Source organism: Nicotiana tabacum, chromosome 12, assembly GCF_000715075.1.
Source record: "Nicotiana tabacum cultivar K326 chromosome 12, ASM71507v2, whole genome shotgun sequence".
NCBI classification, from domain to species: Eukaryota; Viridiplantae; Streptophyta; class Magnoliopsida; order Solanales; family Solanaceae; genus Nicotiana; species Nicotiana tabacum.
In genome coordinates this window covers 32,013,861-32,029,067 of record NC_134091.1, presented here as the reverse complement: position 1 = coordinate 32,029,067, position 15,207 = coordinate 32,013,861, and the positions used below count along the sequence as shown (strand labels likewise).

At 36.6% G+C, this 15,207-nt stretch overlaps 1 protein-coding gene across 1 annotated transcript; it reads right to left on the bottom strand.

Moving 5' to 3' along the window:
• Positions 1 to 3,572: 3,572 nt before the first annotated feature.
• LOC142167079 (uncharacterized) lies at positions 3,573 to 6,533 on the bottom strand. The gene is made up of 3 exons (XM_075227235.1): positions 6,488 to 6,533; positions 4,609 to 4,953; positions 3,573 to 4,063 (listed from the first exon to the last, which is right to left on the bottom strand). Exons 1-3 carry the CDS (start codon positions 6,531 to 6,533, stop codon positions 3,573 to 3,575), a joined length of 882 nt encoding a protein of 293 aa, XP_075083336.1.
• Between the last annotated feature and the right edge of the window lie 8,674 nt (positions 6,534 to 15,207).

Below are 15,207 nucleotides of genomic sequence, written 5' to 3'. Positions count from 1 at the left end.
CGGGTAACGCTTCCATACCAACCCATGTACTCATGCTCGCCATCCATACGGTCAGGTGGAGGGTATGGCGGAATTAGTTCATACCTCTGGTCCCAAACCTCAATTTGGGCCTCTAGCCATGCCACGTATGTCTGGTCAACCCTGCAACGATCATCCCGCTAGTAATGTGTCCCGTGCCAAATGGGCGGAAAAAGGTACAAGCTGCGGGTGACCAACATGATGAAGGACTCACTCGTTCGGTGGCATGATGCTCGACTATATCGAGACATATCAGTGGGACGGAAGAGCTCCACATAGCTCGGTTGGGGGGAGCAATAATCAAGCAAACTAGCTATGAGCGCGTCGCTATATGGCCTCCATACGAACTATTTAATAAACACAAGAATCATGAGTAAACGTTACACATATCAAGCCAGGCCAAGTAAACTTAAGTATATATGTACCTACGCGACTTTAAGTAAATCCAACAAATCCCTGTAATAAGGGAGATGATGTCGAGCCTCGACCTCGCGTGTGTAGCCTCTCCTATCATGTCATGCCCTAAAACTATGTGACTGACACCCAGTACTCTACCAGACCCGAGTGAATCATCCCATAGATTAATACACATCTATATGCCTAATAGGAGGATGCGAAAGCCTCTTCAATTATAATCATTTTAAGATATACGACAAAACATGAAAAATGTCTTTAAGTAATTATTTTTCCTTTGAAGGAAAAGCTTCATAAAGATAAAAGAAAGTTCCATTCATGCACGCCATGTAAGTAGCCATAGGATTACAACCTAAAATGAATACTATTATTATTTATGGAATCTCTATGACACGGAATGGGATAGTCAACCAAGGCATAACCTGGTGGCTCGAAAGAATAGTAATATAATAAAGTCCTCTACGAATATTAGCGTGGAGTCTCGCCAAATAACGTCAACGGTAAATTTAGAGTTGCCCTATCCACGCAGCCCAAGCTGCTCAGGTCCAGTCCCTGAAAATACAAAAATAAAAATGTAGTCGAAAGGCCTAAGCTCCACATGCCTAGTACGAATCATGAATCGTTCCCCAAAAGAAAATAGGACAAGATTTAAGAAGATATAAGATGTGCAATAATAATTGATATCAAGAAAGAAGCCTTCATATCAATTAACAATTTAGAAAGTAAAATAAAATAATATAGTAAAATATATTTCAAAGTCTTCCTTTAGCATTTATCTTTGCAAAATCATGTTAGAATTTTTATTTACCGGGAGAACTATACCATCACCAATACGAAAGAAGGTCAACTAGGTTATTTACCTAGTGGAAAGTATCATATACCCTACTTGCTTAGGTCGTCTCTTCGTTGTGCCGCACGAATCGACTTAGTCATACTAATAAAGTAGCACAATAATACCCCTAATGGGAAGTACTCTGTCGTAGTTTCCAACCGTAAGGTAGGTTCTACAACTACACCGACATATGTAATTTCATGACCTAATCAGAAAAAGTATCCAAGGTCAATCTCAGTGAATTTAAGTAACTCTCAAAATCTTTACATTTATCAATGATGATATTTATAGCCAAATCAATTATTTGAGAATAGTTAAATCCAAAATATTTCACAACTCATGTATTTCCATTTTAAAAAAAAATACTACAAGTGTTATTCCCTATTTATTTAGTTTTTTAAAATTAAGATAAAACATTTCAAAAAATAATATTCATAGCACTTAAATCTTTTATGATGCAAGAATGGTACAGTCCCAACTCGATCGTCCCCACAAGCTATGACTCATATTTAGAAACTCAATTTAATCGTGTTTCGATATGAGTATGGAGAAAAGTTCCGAGGGTAGTAAGTTTCAACGTACCTCAAATTACTTTCAACCTTACCCCCAAATGATCCAATAATGACAATGAATCACAATCTACATAGACGAACTCACATAATTCAAGAACGCATCACATTGATACCAACTAAACCAACTAAGTGTCTGACACTTAAAGTCCAATTTCATAAGTTTAACAAAAATCCTCATTTCATCATTTGAAGGTCAATCCTTGAATTTTAACTCCAACTCATTCATTAAACTTGTTATGGGATCTAGTCGTTCCACTAGAAACTCAAAATAACATCGTTCAAACAAGACCCAACACTATTCATCATCTTTACCAACCAACTCTTCAATTTCAAGACTAGCTTCTAGGATTTTATGAATAGATATTTTAATACAAATCTAACTTCATAAATATACTCTACTACGCCCGTGGAGTATAGTACATAAGATTGGAGTGAAGAAATTACCTCTTTGTCAAACCCTAAAAGTTTCAAGATTTGAGTTTCTTGAAATGTCATTAAGATTATCTTCAAATATCTATGAATCCCACGATGTTGGAGGGTTAAGAGATATAATAAATGAACCAAATCTATCAAAGAAATGCATTTAATTCTTACCTTGAAGATGTATTAATGGTAAATAGCTCCCCTTTCTTTTTAATCCCCAAGACCAAAGTCCAAAATAATATAATTTCTCTCTCTACGAAATGCCTATAAAAATTTCAGCTGTGAGTTTTAAATTTCGGGTGCTGAGTTGCACGCCTTCGCTGCACTTCATTGTCTCATGCTGGGTTCAAATTTATTCCATCACTAAAGCAAAATTTTGGTCTTCAACTTTAATCATTCCATTTCCCAACTTAATATGCTTGCTTTTTGTCTTTCATAATTACTTCTATTATTCCCTTATCTTTGCTATTTAATTAATTTCCTTGTCCCCCCACCCCCACCCCTACCCCATTTTTATATCCTTGTCCCCTTTGTCTCTTTGTTGGCCAACAACTTTTCTAGTTTTCTAAATCCTTTCTTATTAAATTCCAACTCTTCAAGTTGGTTACATACTATTGAATTCTCAAAATTTCAGCACTTATGACATAGAAACTTGATATACTCCAAATGCATTTGATGACCTTGTAACCTCCACTAATTCAATGATTATCTATCGACATTATCCTTAAGCATTTCAATAACTTTGTTACACTCAAATAATCATGTAGATCAAATTTAATTACATTGCATTCTCAAGCTCAAAATTAGTAGGAATTAACTAAAAGAATTTGCGGGGCTTTACATTCTCCCCCACTTAGAAACATTCATTCTCGAATGTAAATTCTTGGTCGTGTTAATGTTTGAAAGCATAATCTCTAAGCCTTTTTCTTACTCCTTAGCTCTTTAAGGCTTCAAAATTTTACTAACTCTCTAAATTTTTAAAACTTTCGGCAGAGTTTCCTTCGTTAATAGGCTTATCCCAAAATTCCAACCTCACAACGAGCCATAAAAATACAATATAAACGGCCCCACATGACTCTACTCATCACATCTACCTCTATGAATGTATCCGCGACTTCATATATCTCCAGACACCAGTACATAGCCTCTCCCAACATCACAATAATAAAATTCATTACCATAAGACAATTCTAACAACCATGTGCAATAGATAAATCCATCAATCACTTGCCCCACGGAAGATTATGATAAACTCTAAACTCAAAATTTCTAAAAAAAATAGTCATACCTGAAGTCGCGAATAAGTGTGGATATCAGATTTTCATATCTTTCTCGGCCTCCCAAGTAGCTTCCTCGATGTCATGATTACACCATAACATTTTAACTAAAGCTATGTCCTTAGTCCTCAACCTACTGACTTGTCTATCAAGAATCTCAACAGGTTCTTCGTCATAAGTTAAGCCGTCATTTATTTCTACTACCTCCGGTGAGACAATATGAGCAGGATCAGGCACATACCCCCGTAGCATTGATACATGAAAAATAGGATGAAACAAAGTCATCAATGCAGGTAACTCCAGCTTATAGGCTACTTCCCCAATCCTTTTCAAGATACGATATGGACCAATAAATCTAGGACTTATCTTTCCCTTCTTCCCAAATCTCATAACGCCCTTCATTGGCAATACTTTCAAGAACACTTGATCACCCTCTTTAAATTCCAACTTACGTCGATGTACATCTATATAGCTTTTTTGTCCACTATGAGCAGTCTTAAGCCATTGTTGAATCAAAGCCACCTTCTCTAAGGCACCATATACAAGATCGAGATAGGTGATCTACAACGTCGTCCGTACAAAGACTCATTTGGAGCCATCTGGGTACTAGAATGATAGCTATTATTGTAGGTAAATTCGATCAAAGGTAAGTGTTCCTCTCAATTCCCACCAAAATCAATGACACAAGCCCTCAACATATCCTCAACCGTCTAAATAGTTCTCTCAGCTTGTCCGTCGGTCTGTGGATGAAAAACGGTTCTAAAATTGACACTTGTACCTAATCTCTCTTGAAAGGACTACAAAAAATGAGCAGTAAATTGGGCCCCTCTATTAGATATAGTGGAGGTTGGAATACAGTGAAGTCTGACAATTTCTTTCAAGTACAACTTAGCATACTGTGGTGCCGTGTCAATCATCTTTACTAGTAAGAAATGCGTCGACTTTGTAAGTCGGTCTACAATCACCCAAATTGAGTCATGCTTCAAGCGGGTGCGAGGCAAACCCACCACAAATTCCATATTAATCATCTCCCACTTCCAAAGTGGAATTTCAATATTTTGAGCCAACTTACCAGTTCTTTGATGCTCATCTTTTACTTGCTGGCAATTTAAACATCTAGCCACGAAGTCTGAAATGTTTTCCTTCATTCGATTCCACCAATAGATCTCGTGTAAGTCCTTATACATTTTTGTGGACCCTGGACGTATAGAATATTTTGAGTTGTGTGCCATAGCCATAATTTCATTACGAAGTCCATCAATATGTGGCACGCACAAGCGACTGTTCATCCTCAACACCCCATCTTCGTCAAGAGAAAAAGCGAAGATATCTTTAGATTGTACACCATTTCGAATATCCACCAAATTTGGATCTTCAAATTGCTTAGCCTTGACATGCTCAATAAGAGAGGAATGTGCTATAACACAAACATAAATCTCTTTAGCTATCGGTAAATGCGCCAAAGTACCTCCTCACTTTTGTCTTAGCGCGTCGGCTACCATATTCTCCTTTCCCGGATGGTAATGAATGCTTAAATCATAATCTTTTTCTAACCATCTCCTTTGCCTCAAGTTTAATTCCCTCCGCTTAAATATATATTGAAAGCTTTTATGGTCGGTGTATACTTCATAGTGCTTACCGTACAATTAATGCTGCCAAATTTTCAAAGAAAATACAACCGCAACAAGTTCCAAGTCATGGGTTAGATGGTGTTTCTCATGGATCTTCAACTGTTTAGAAGCATAAGCAATAACCTTACCTTTCTGCATCAAGACACAACCCAACCCAACTCTAGAAACATCACAGTAAACCATAAAGTCACCAAAACTTATTGGCAACGTCAATACCAGCGCCGTAGTCAATCTAACTTTCAACTCTTGAAAACTTCTCTCGCAAGCATTCGACCACTGAAACTTCGTAGCTTTCTATGTCAACTTGGTTAACGGAGATGCAATAGTAGAAAAACCTTCAATAAATCGCTGATAGTAACCCACTAATCCCAAGAAACTACGGATATCTGTTAGTGTAGTTGGTCTAGTCCAAATCTTAACCGCATCAATCTTTTGAGGATCAACCTTAATACTTTCACGAGATACCACATGACCCAAGAATGCCACTGATTCAAGCCAAAATTCACACAGAAGATTTGGCATATAACACTGTAATGACCTGACTTGTCGTTTTAAGAATTTATGCCCCGTTCAGTAACTTAAGGTCTCGAGCAGCTTCGTAAAATGTATTATGACCCTCGTATGTTTTCAAGTTTGGTTTTCGGAAGATTCAGAATTTAATTTAAAGAACAATTCTCATTTTTGAAGCTTCAATAGAAAGAGTTGACCGGAGAGTTGACTTTTGAGAAAACGATCCCGGGATAGAATTTTGATGATTCCAATAGCTCCGTATGGTGATTTTGGACTTAGGAGCGTGTCCAAAAATATTTTTGGAAGTTCGTAGTGAAAGTTTGCTTGAAATGGCGAAAGCTAAATTTTTGGAAAGTTTGACCGGGGAGTTGACTTTTTGATATCGGAGTCAGAATCCAATTCTGAATTTTTTTTATAGATCCGTTGTGTCATTTAGGACTAGTGTGCAAAATTTGAGGTCAATCGAAATTGATTTGATACGTTTCGGCGCGTTCGGAGTAAGTTTGAAGAATTTGAAATTTCTAAGTTGAATCAATTTGGTTTGAGGTATGATTCTTAGTTTTAATGTTGTTTTACGCATTTTGAGGGTTTGAGCGAGTCCATTTTACGATTTCAAACTTGTTAGTATGTTCGGACAGGGCTATGGTGGCCTCGGGTGTTAACCGAACGAGGCTCAGACTAAGTTTGAACTTGGAGAGCAACAACTGAAGCTCCCAGCTTCTGGTGCAATTACACCTGTGCTTGGACAGCCGTAGGTGCGAGCTCGCGGAAGCAAGTTTTTATATTACACCACCGACACAAAATTCTTACAATGGTTATTCCAGTTATTCGGCACAGACTCAGCATGAGCAGCCATGATCTCAAAGGGGTTGTTATGAGTGTGGTGATACTAGGTATATCATGAGAAAATATCCCAGACTTGGGAGGGGTGGATTTTATCAGAACACTCAGGCTATGGGCCCTAATACAGTTACTACCCCACGCGCACAACCAGTTAGAGTTGGAGGACATGCGGGTATAGGGCGCCCTAGAGAGGGAGGCCCAACCCGTTGATATATTTGCTATGGTGTGGCTGAGGCCACTACACCAGATGGTGTCGTTACAGGTATGATCCTGATCTGTTATAAAAGAATATTTTTCCTTAATTTGATTCGGTTCTGAATATTGAGGCGAGTCCTCCTATTATGCTCCGCGTATGGGTGAGCTTCGTAATTTTTTGAATCACTTATATGTTATCCATGTTGGGAGATTCGATGAGGTTAGCCCGTGTCTATCATTTTTATTTTGTACACCATTGAGGACTATAAGTCCAAAAGTGACTTTCTAATACTCTCTACAGTGAGTTTTGATGTGATTTCGGAATAATTGATCTCAATTTTATGAATTTTATGCCCTATTGGTATGGGGGTTCATTATGTGTTGTGAAAATTATTTACGAAATTTATTAAAAAGAAGAAAGAAAGGGAATGGAAAATTTTCAGTTGGCGCAATGTGAAAAATAGTTGTGATTCAGAGTTGAGGACGAGATCCTCGCATTTTTATATGATGTGAAATATTTAAACCGGGCTACAAGTTGCGGTGGAAGTTATATAAGGATGAGGTCCTTGTGATGAAAAATATTTATGTGTTTAAATTCTCCCTTTGTGAAATTTAATTTGTACTATAGTACTAATAGGGAGTCATGCCTGTTAGGCTTATTTGATAATTATTTTATATGTTTCTGTGCATATTTAGCTATATATGTGCTATAAACATTTCGTTTTAGCCTATAAGGTGAGTGCCCAGGTGGTGTTAAATGCGACTCGTTGATTCGGATAAATAATTATGAGGTATTCATGCCTCGCGTGTTGCTGTCAGTGTTGAGAAAATTTGAAATGAGATTTTAGTTAAAATGAGATTAATTGAGGATGTTGGAATTAATTATAAATAACTATTATGACCAGAGATATGGTTATGGGCATACGTATAATATGTGTGTAGGAACGAAATTGCTACCGCCGGTTGAGACTAATATAATGTGTTAATATGGAAAATCAGGCCTTTTGAAATTAATTGGAGTGTAAGAAATTGGCTTTAAAGTTTATAAATGAGGGTAAAAAGGAATAATCTCAGCTAAGATGATGTTGTCGGACCCATGTTAAATTGCGGGGACATAGAATCACCCGCGAGTATGTGTGTGAGGATACGCTCAGTAATTAAATATCCTCAGAATAATTCTTGGCACATTCGAGGACGAACGTATGTTTTAAGAGGGGGAGAATGTAACGACCCGACTTGTCATTTTAAGAATTTATGCCCCGTTTAGCGACTTAAGGTCTCGAGCAACTTCGTAATATGTATTATGACCTGCGTGTATTATAGAGTTTAGTTTTCGGAAGATTCGGAATTTAATTTAAAGAACAATTCTCATTTTTTAAGCTTAAATGGAAAGAGTTGACTGGAGAGTTGACTTTTAAGAAAACGACCCCTGAATAGTATTTTGATGATTCCAATAGCTCCGTATGGTGATTTTGGACTTAGGAGCGTGTCCGGAAGATTTTTTGGAAGTCTGTAGTGAAATTTTGCTTGAAATGGCGAAAGTTGAATTTTTGGGAAGTTTGACTGGGAAGTTGACTTTTAGATATCAGAGTCGGAATCCAGTTCTAAAACTTTTTATAGATCCGTTATGTCATTTATGACTTGTTTGTAAAATTTGAGGTCAATCCGAATTGATTTGATATGTTTCGGCGCGTTTGGAGTAAGTTTGAAAAATTTAAAATTTTTAAGTTCAATCAATTTGGTTTGAAGTATGATTCTTAGTATTAATATTGTTTTACGCATTCCGAGGGTTCGAGCGAGTCCGTTTTATGATTTCAAACTTGTTGGTATATTCGGACGGGGTCCCGGAGGCCTCGGGTGTTAACCGGACGAGGCGCGGACCAAGTTTGAACTTGGAGAGCAACAGCTGAAGCTCCCAGCTTCTGATGCAATCACACCTGTGCTTGGACAGCCACAGGTGCGAGCTCGCGGAAATGAGGCATGAGTCGCAGAAGCGGAAATGCATGGGCTGGCTAGGCACCGCGGGCGCGACGAAATTTTCTGCGGGTGCGAAGACCGCAGGCGCGAAGAAAACCATCGCAGGCACGCACATCGCAAGAGCGGGAGTTTTGCCGCGGGTGCGAAGACTGCAGGTACGAAGAAATCATTGCAGGTGCGGACACTGCAGGCGCGGTGTTTCCCATCGCGGGCGCGAAGATCGCTAGGCAGTGAGTGTTAAAATGGGGGTTTGATCATTTTTGCTCATTTCTTCATTTTTGGACGATTTTTGGGCGATTTTGGAGGAGTTCTTCATGACTTTGACTTGGGTAAGTGTTCTATATCCTAAAGTGATTATATTTCATAAATTCATGGTTATATTCATCGTTTAATTCGGATTTAATTGGAAGAAAAACAAGATTTTTGGAAAACTTTTCAAGAATGAAAATTTAAGATTTGGAGGTCGAGTTGTTATCGGAATTTGATAAAATTGGTATGGTTGAACTCATATCGGAATGAGCTGTCGGATTTTGGGAGTTTCGTCGGATTCCGAGACATAGACCCCACGGGCGATTTTTGAGTTAAATTTTGGATTTTGTTGGAAAATTAGTATTTTCATATAGAATTAATCCCTATAATTAGTATTGACTGAATTGAATTAATTTGGATAGATTTGAGTTGTCTGAAGGTCAATTCAAGTAAGAAAACAAGTTTGGAATATTGGCCTAACTTCAAAAAATAAAAGAAAGTATCTTGCCTAACCTTGAGTGGGGGAAATTACCCCTTAGGCATCGAGTCTTATGTGCCATTTGCGAAAGGTGAAAAGCCGTGTATGCGAGGTGACGAGTACGTACTCGGGCTTATATGTGAAAGTTTTATTGGGTTAAAGTCTTAGGCATTATTGTTTAGTAAATTGGATAATTGTTGGCATTTATTAAATCATCAATTTTCCATGCCTCAATTCTCGTTTGTTGAATTTGTTTTTATATGACAATTTGATGTGATTATTAATTGAATATTTATGTGAATTCCGTGAGTTTGTTGACTTGATATTTCCTGAAAATAATTATATTATGGATTTTCCATCTGCAAATAATTAATGAAATAAGTTTAAACTGAGGTATTAATATAATTATCAGGAATTTGGATTAATGAAGGTGTTGCCCTATACTGAGTATTTTCTATATTTGTTGATTGTTTTGAGGTTTTATATATGTTGTGTGGAGCCTTGGGCTATTTTTGAGAAATTTATTGATTTTACTATATCGTTGGAATTGGTTGTGGTTGTTGGGCAAATTGTTATAGGAATTGATTGTGTTGTGTTCTGTGATTTGAGTTATTATTATGAGGATATAAGGGTGATATTTCACTATTGATATTATGTAGGTATAAGGGTGTCATGACCCAAAATCCCAACACAGGCGTCGTGATGGCACCTAGTCTCTAAGACTAGGTAAGCCGATTTCTATTATATTTCGAAGCCATTTTTTTAATAGAATTTGAATTAAATAGATAATCAAAACCAACAGCGGAACAAATATGAATATAACAACCTCCCAAGACCGGTAGTACTGAGTCACGAACTCTAATAGAATACATGAAATGATCTCAAAGATCGAATACTCAAAACTGTTTGATTAATAATTAACAGTACAATAAAATGAAAAGACTTCAAGGGACTGCGACGACCAAGCAGCTCTACCTTGAATCATTGCGATCACACTTTAACTCTGTCCGAGTCCGATAGCTCCAATACCTGGCTCTTCACAAAAATGTGCAGAAGTGTAGTATGAGTACACCGTGGTCGGTACCCAGTAAGTATCAAGACTAACCTCAGTGGAGTAGAGACGAGGTACAGTCAAGACACTCACTAGTCTAATAGCATGTGCAATAAGATATACAAAATAATAGGAAACAAATAACAATAAGGGCGACATGAACACCATTAATAATGCTCAACAATTTATAAATATAGGTACACCCAATTAAATTAAGTATTTCAAATAAATATCTTTCACATATAATTCTTCCGAATAAATCTCTTTCAAATATAATTGCTTCAAATAAATATCTTTCAAATATACTTCCTTTAAATAAATCTGTCTCAAATATAATTTCTTCAAATAAATATTTTGAATATAATTCTTTCAATTAAAAAGTCACCATGTGACACTTCATTTCATAATCATAAAACTACGGGTCTCAGTCCATTTTCATATTTTTCATAAACACGGGTCTCAGCCCACTTTCATATTTCCACGGCACTTCGTGCCTATAATTAAATCATCATATTTCCCCGGCACCTCGTGCCCTCATTTCATATCACAACTGCACAGACAATTCACGTGCCAATATCATCATTATTTACTCACGACACCTCGTGCCCACATTTCATATCATAATCCGCATGGCAATAGCCACATACCCCAATTTCAACATAAATCAGACTATTACCAATTTACCAACAACTTGACCAATTGCACAAGATATAAAAATAAACACAATAAAAATCACAACATCACATAAAAATTTCCAACACAACAACCCCACATCATCACATATTATCCCTGACAATAGCCACTATTATCTCTCCTATAGCCACCTTTATCACTCCTATAATAGCCTCCCTTATCCCTCCGCCCTGACAATATCAATAGCCACCCTTATCGCTCCTATAGCCACCCTTATCGCCCTGCCCAGACAATACCCCAATACACATAACAATAGTGAAATGCCTCCCTTATGCCCACATAATATCAACAGTGAGATGCCACTCTTATATCCTCAAAATGATAACTCAATTAACACAATAATTTACACGGAATATTATCACGGCAACGTAACAAAAATCAATTCATATCACAATTTGCCCAATGGCCACAACCAATTCCAAGGATATAATAAAATTAATTAATTTCACAATAAATAGCCCAAGGCTCCACACAATGTATATAAAACCTAAAAAATAATCAATAGAGATAGAAAAATAATCAACATAGGGCACACCTTCATTAATCCAAATTTAGATAATTATATTAACACTTCTTCTTAAGCTTGCTTAATTAATTATTTGCATAAGAAAAATTCATAATGAAATCAAATTCCAAGAAATATCAAACCATCAAACTCACAGAAATCACATAACTATACAAGTAATAATTACATCGAATTGTCATATAAAAACAAGTTCGATTATTGTGATTTGAGGCATGACAATTAGATGATTAAATATATATCAACAATTATCCAATTTATTACACAATATGCCCAAGACTTTAACTCAATAAATTTTGCACATATAAGCCCGAGTACGTACTCGTCACCTCGCGTACACGGCTTTTCACATTTCACAAATGGCACATAAGACTCAATGCCTAAGGGGTAATTCCCCACTCGAGGTTAAGCAAGATACTTACCTTTTTGAAATGAGGCCGATATTTCAAAATAGCCTTCTTGCTTAAATTGACCTCCGGACAACTCAAATCTATCCAAATTAATTGTATAACTTCATTAAAATTCATCGAAAATAATTACGGATAATAAAACGTCGACTTGAATATTTATTCTAAAAAGTCAACAAAAGTCAACGTGGGGCCCGCCTCTCGGAACCCGTCATAATTTTTACGAAATCCAAACACCCATTCCGATACGAGTTCAACCATACCAATTTTATCAAATTCCGATAACAACTCAACCTCCAAATCTTAAATTTTTGTTTTTGGAAGATTTTGCAAAAATCTTGATTTTTCTTCCATAATTTCACGGATTCATAACGTAAATGAATATGGAATCATGAAATATAATCAATATAGGATAAGGAACACTTACCCCAATATTTTTCCGTGAAAATCGCCCAAAAATCACCCAAGAACCGTGCTCCAAAAATCCAAAACGAAATGAAGGAAATGACCATTTTTGGTCCTTAAGTTTCTGCCCATCCGTCAATAAAAGTCCATTTTACGTCACTAAAAGTCCACACCAGAACTTTCTTGCACTAGCTTTCATCCAATCGATCATGACTTTGTGTACATATGAATTTATGACCATTTTTGGTCCTTATGTTTCTGACCATCCGTCACTAAAAGTCCATTTTACGTCACTAAAAGTCCACACCAGAACTTGCTTGCACCAGCCTTCATTCAATCAATCATAACATATGTCCAAATGATGAATGGTTTAACTTTATAGAAACTAGAATCAAAAAAATATATAACTTTCATGTTTTGAAAATTTTCTGATTCCTTATGGATTGCGAGATATAAGCTTCCAAAGTCGGCTCCATGCATTAGAAATTTCTGGCGAAATTTCTAGCGAAACTGCTCTACCAGCCTTTATTCAATCTAACTTAAATTTTTGTACAAATATCCAAATAATGAATGGTTTAACTTTATGGAAACTAGAATCATAGAGCTACAACTTTGACATTTAAAAATTTTCAGATTCCTTATAGATTGTGAGATATAAGCTTCCAAAGTTGGCTCCATGCACCAGAAATTTCTGGCAAACAGCTCTGCAACAGAATTTTCCAGCAACCCTCTTTGTCCGAAATCTATTCCGTTTAACTTCCAAAATCCACCCGAGGCCCTCGAACCTTAACCAATTATATCGACATGTACAAAATATAATACGAACTTAGTCGAGGCTTCATACCATGTCAAACAACACCGAAATTACGAATCGCGCAACGAATCTAATTATGAGTTTTTAAATCTTCCAACTTTTATATTTTGCGCCGAAACGTTTCAAATCAATCCGGAATGACTTTAAATTTTGTACACGATTCAGAAATGACATAATGGAGTTGTTCTAATTTTTAGAATCGGATTCCGACTCCGATATCAAAAAGTCAACTCTCGGTGAAACTTTCCAAAAATCTTCTATTTTCCAACTTTCGCCAAAATGCCAAATTGTCCTACGGACTTCCAAATCCAAAACCGAACACACGCCTAACTCTGAAATCACCATACGAAACTATTGACATCATCAAAATTCCATTCTGAGGTCGTTTACTCAAAAGTCAACTCTCCGATCAACTCTTTACATTTAAGCTTCAAAATGAGAATTTTTCTTTAAATTTAATTCTGAATCTTCCGAAAACCAAACTCGACCACACGCGCGGGTCATAATAAATATTACTAAGCTGCTTGAGACCTTTAGAAGCTGAACAAGGCATAAATTCTTAAAACGACAATTCGGGTCGTTACATCCTCCCCCTTTTAAAACATATGTTCGTCCTCGAACGTGCCAAGAATTATTTTGAGGACTTTAAATTACTGAGTATGTTATTACATACATACTCGCGGGTGATTCTATCACTGCATATTAGCATGTGTCCGACAATACCATCTCAGTTGAGATTATTTCTTTAATCCATATTTATAGCTTTAAAGCCAATTTCTTACACTCCAATCAATTTCAGAAAGCCTGATTATCATATTAACACACTGTGTTGGTCTCAACCGGCTATAGCAATTTCGTGCCTGCACACATTGTACGTATGCCCATAACCACATCTCTGGTCGTAATAGCTGTTCATAATTAAATCCAGCATCCTCAATTAACCTCATATTAATCAAAATCTCTTTTCACATTTTCACAACACTGACAGCAACACGCAAGGCATGAAGACCTCATAATTATTTATCCGAATTAATGAATCGCATTTAACGCCATCTCGACATTCACCTTATAGGCTAAAACTCAATATTTACAGCACAATTATGGCTAAATATGAACAGAAATACATAGAACAATTATCTAATAAGCCTAACAGGCATGACTCCTTATTAGTACTATAGTACAATTTAAATTTCACAAAGGGAGAATTTAAAGTCATAATTCTTCACGAGAAGGATCTCGTCCTTATATAACTTCCACCACGGCTTGTAGTCCAGTTTAAATATTTCACATCATATAAAAATGCGAGGATCTCGCCCTCAACTCTGAATCACAAGTATTTTGCACATTGTGCCAATTGAAATTTTCCATTTCCTTTCTTTCTTCTTTTTTTAATAAATTTCGTAAACAATTTTCACAACATATAATGAACCCCCATACCAATAGGGCATACAATTCATAAAATTGAAATCAATTATTTCGAAATTACATCAAAACCTACTGTAGTGAGTAATAGCAAGTCACGTTTGGACTTATAACCCTCCTTAGTGTATAAAAATAAGAATGATAGACACGGGTTAACATCATCAAATCTCCCAACAGGGATAAACATATAAGTAGGTCACAAAATTACGATGCTCACTCATAAACGGAGCATAATGGAGTACTCGCCTCAATATTCAGAACCGAATCAAATTAAGGAAAAAATATCCTTTTATAACAAATTGAGATCGTACCTGTAATGACACCATCTGGTGCAGTGGCCTCAACCACACCATAGCAAATATATCAACGGGTTGGGCCTCCCCTCTAGAGCGCCCTTTACCCGCCTGTCCTCCATCCCTAACTGGCTGTGCACGTGGGGTAGTAACTGCATTTGGGCCTATAGCCTGAGTGTT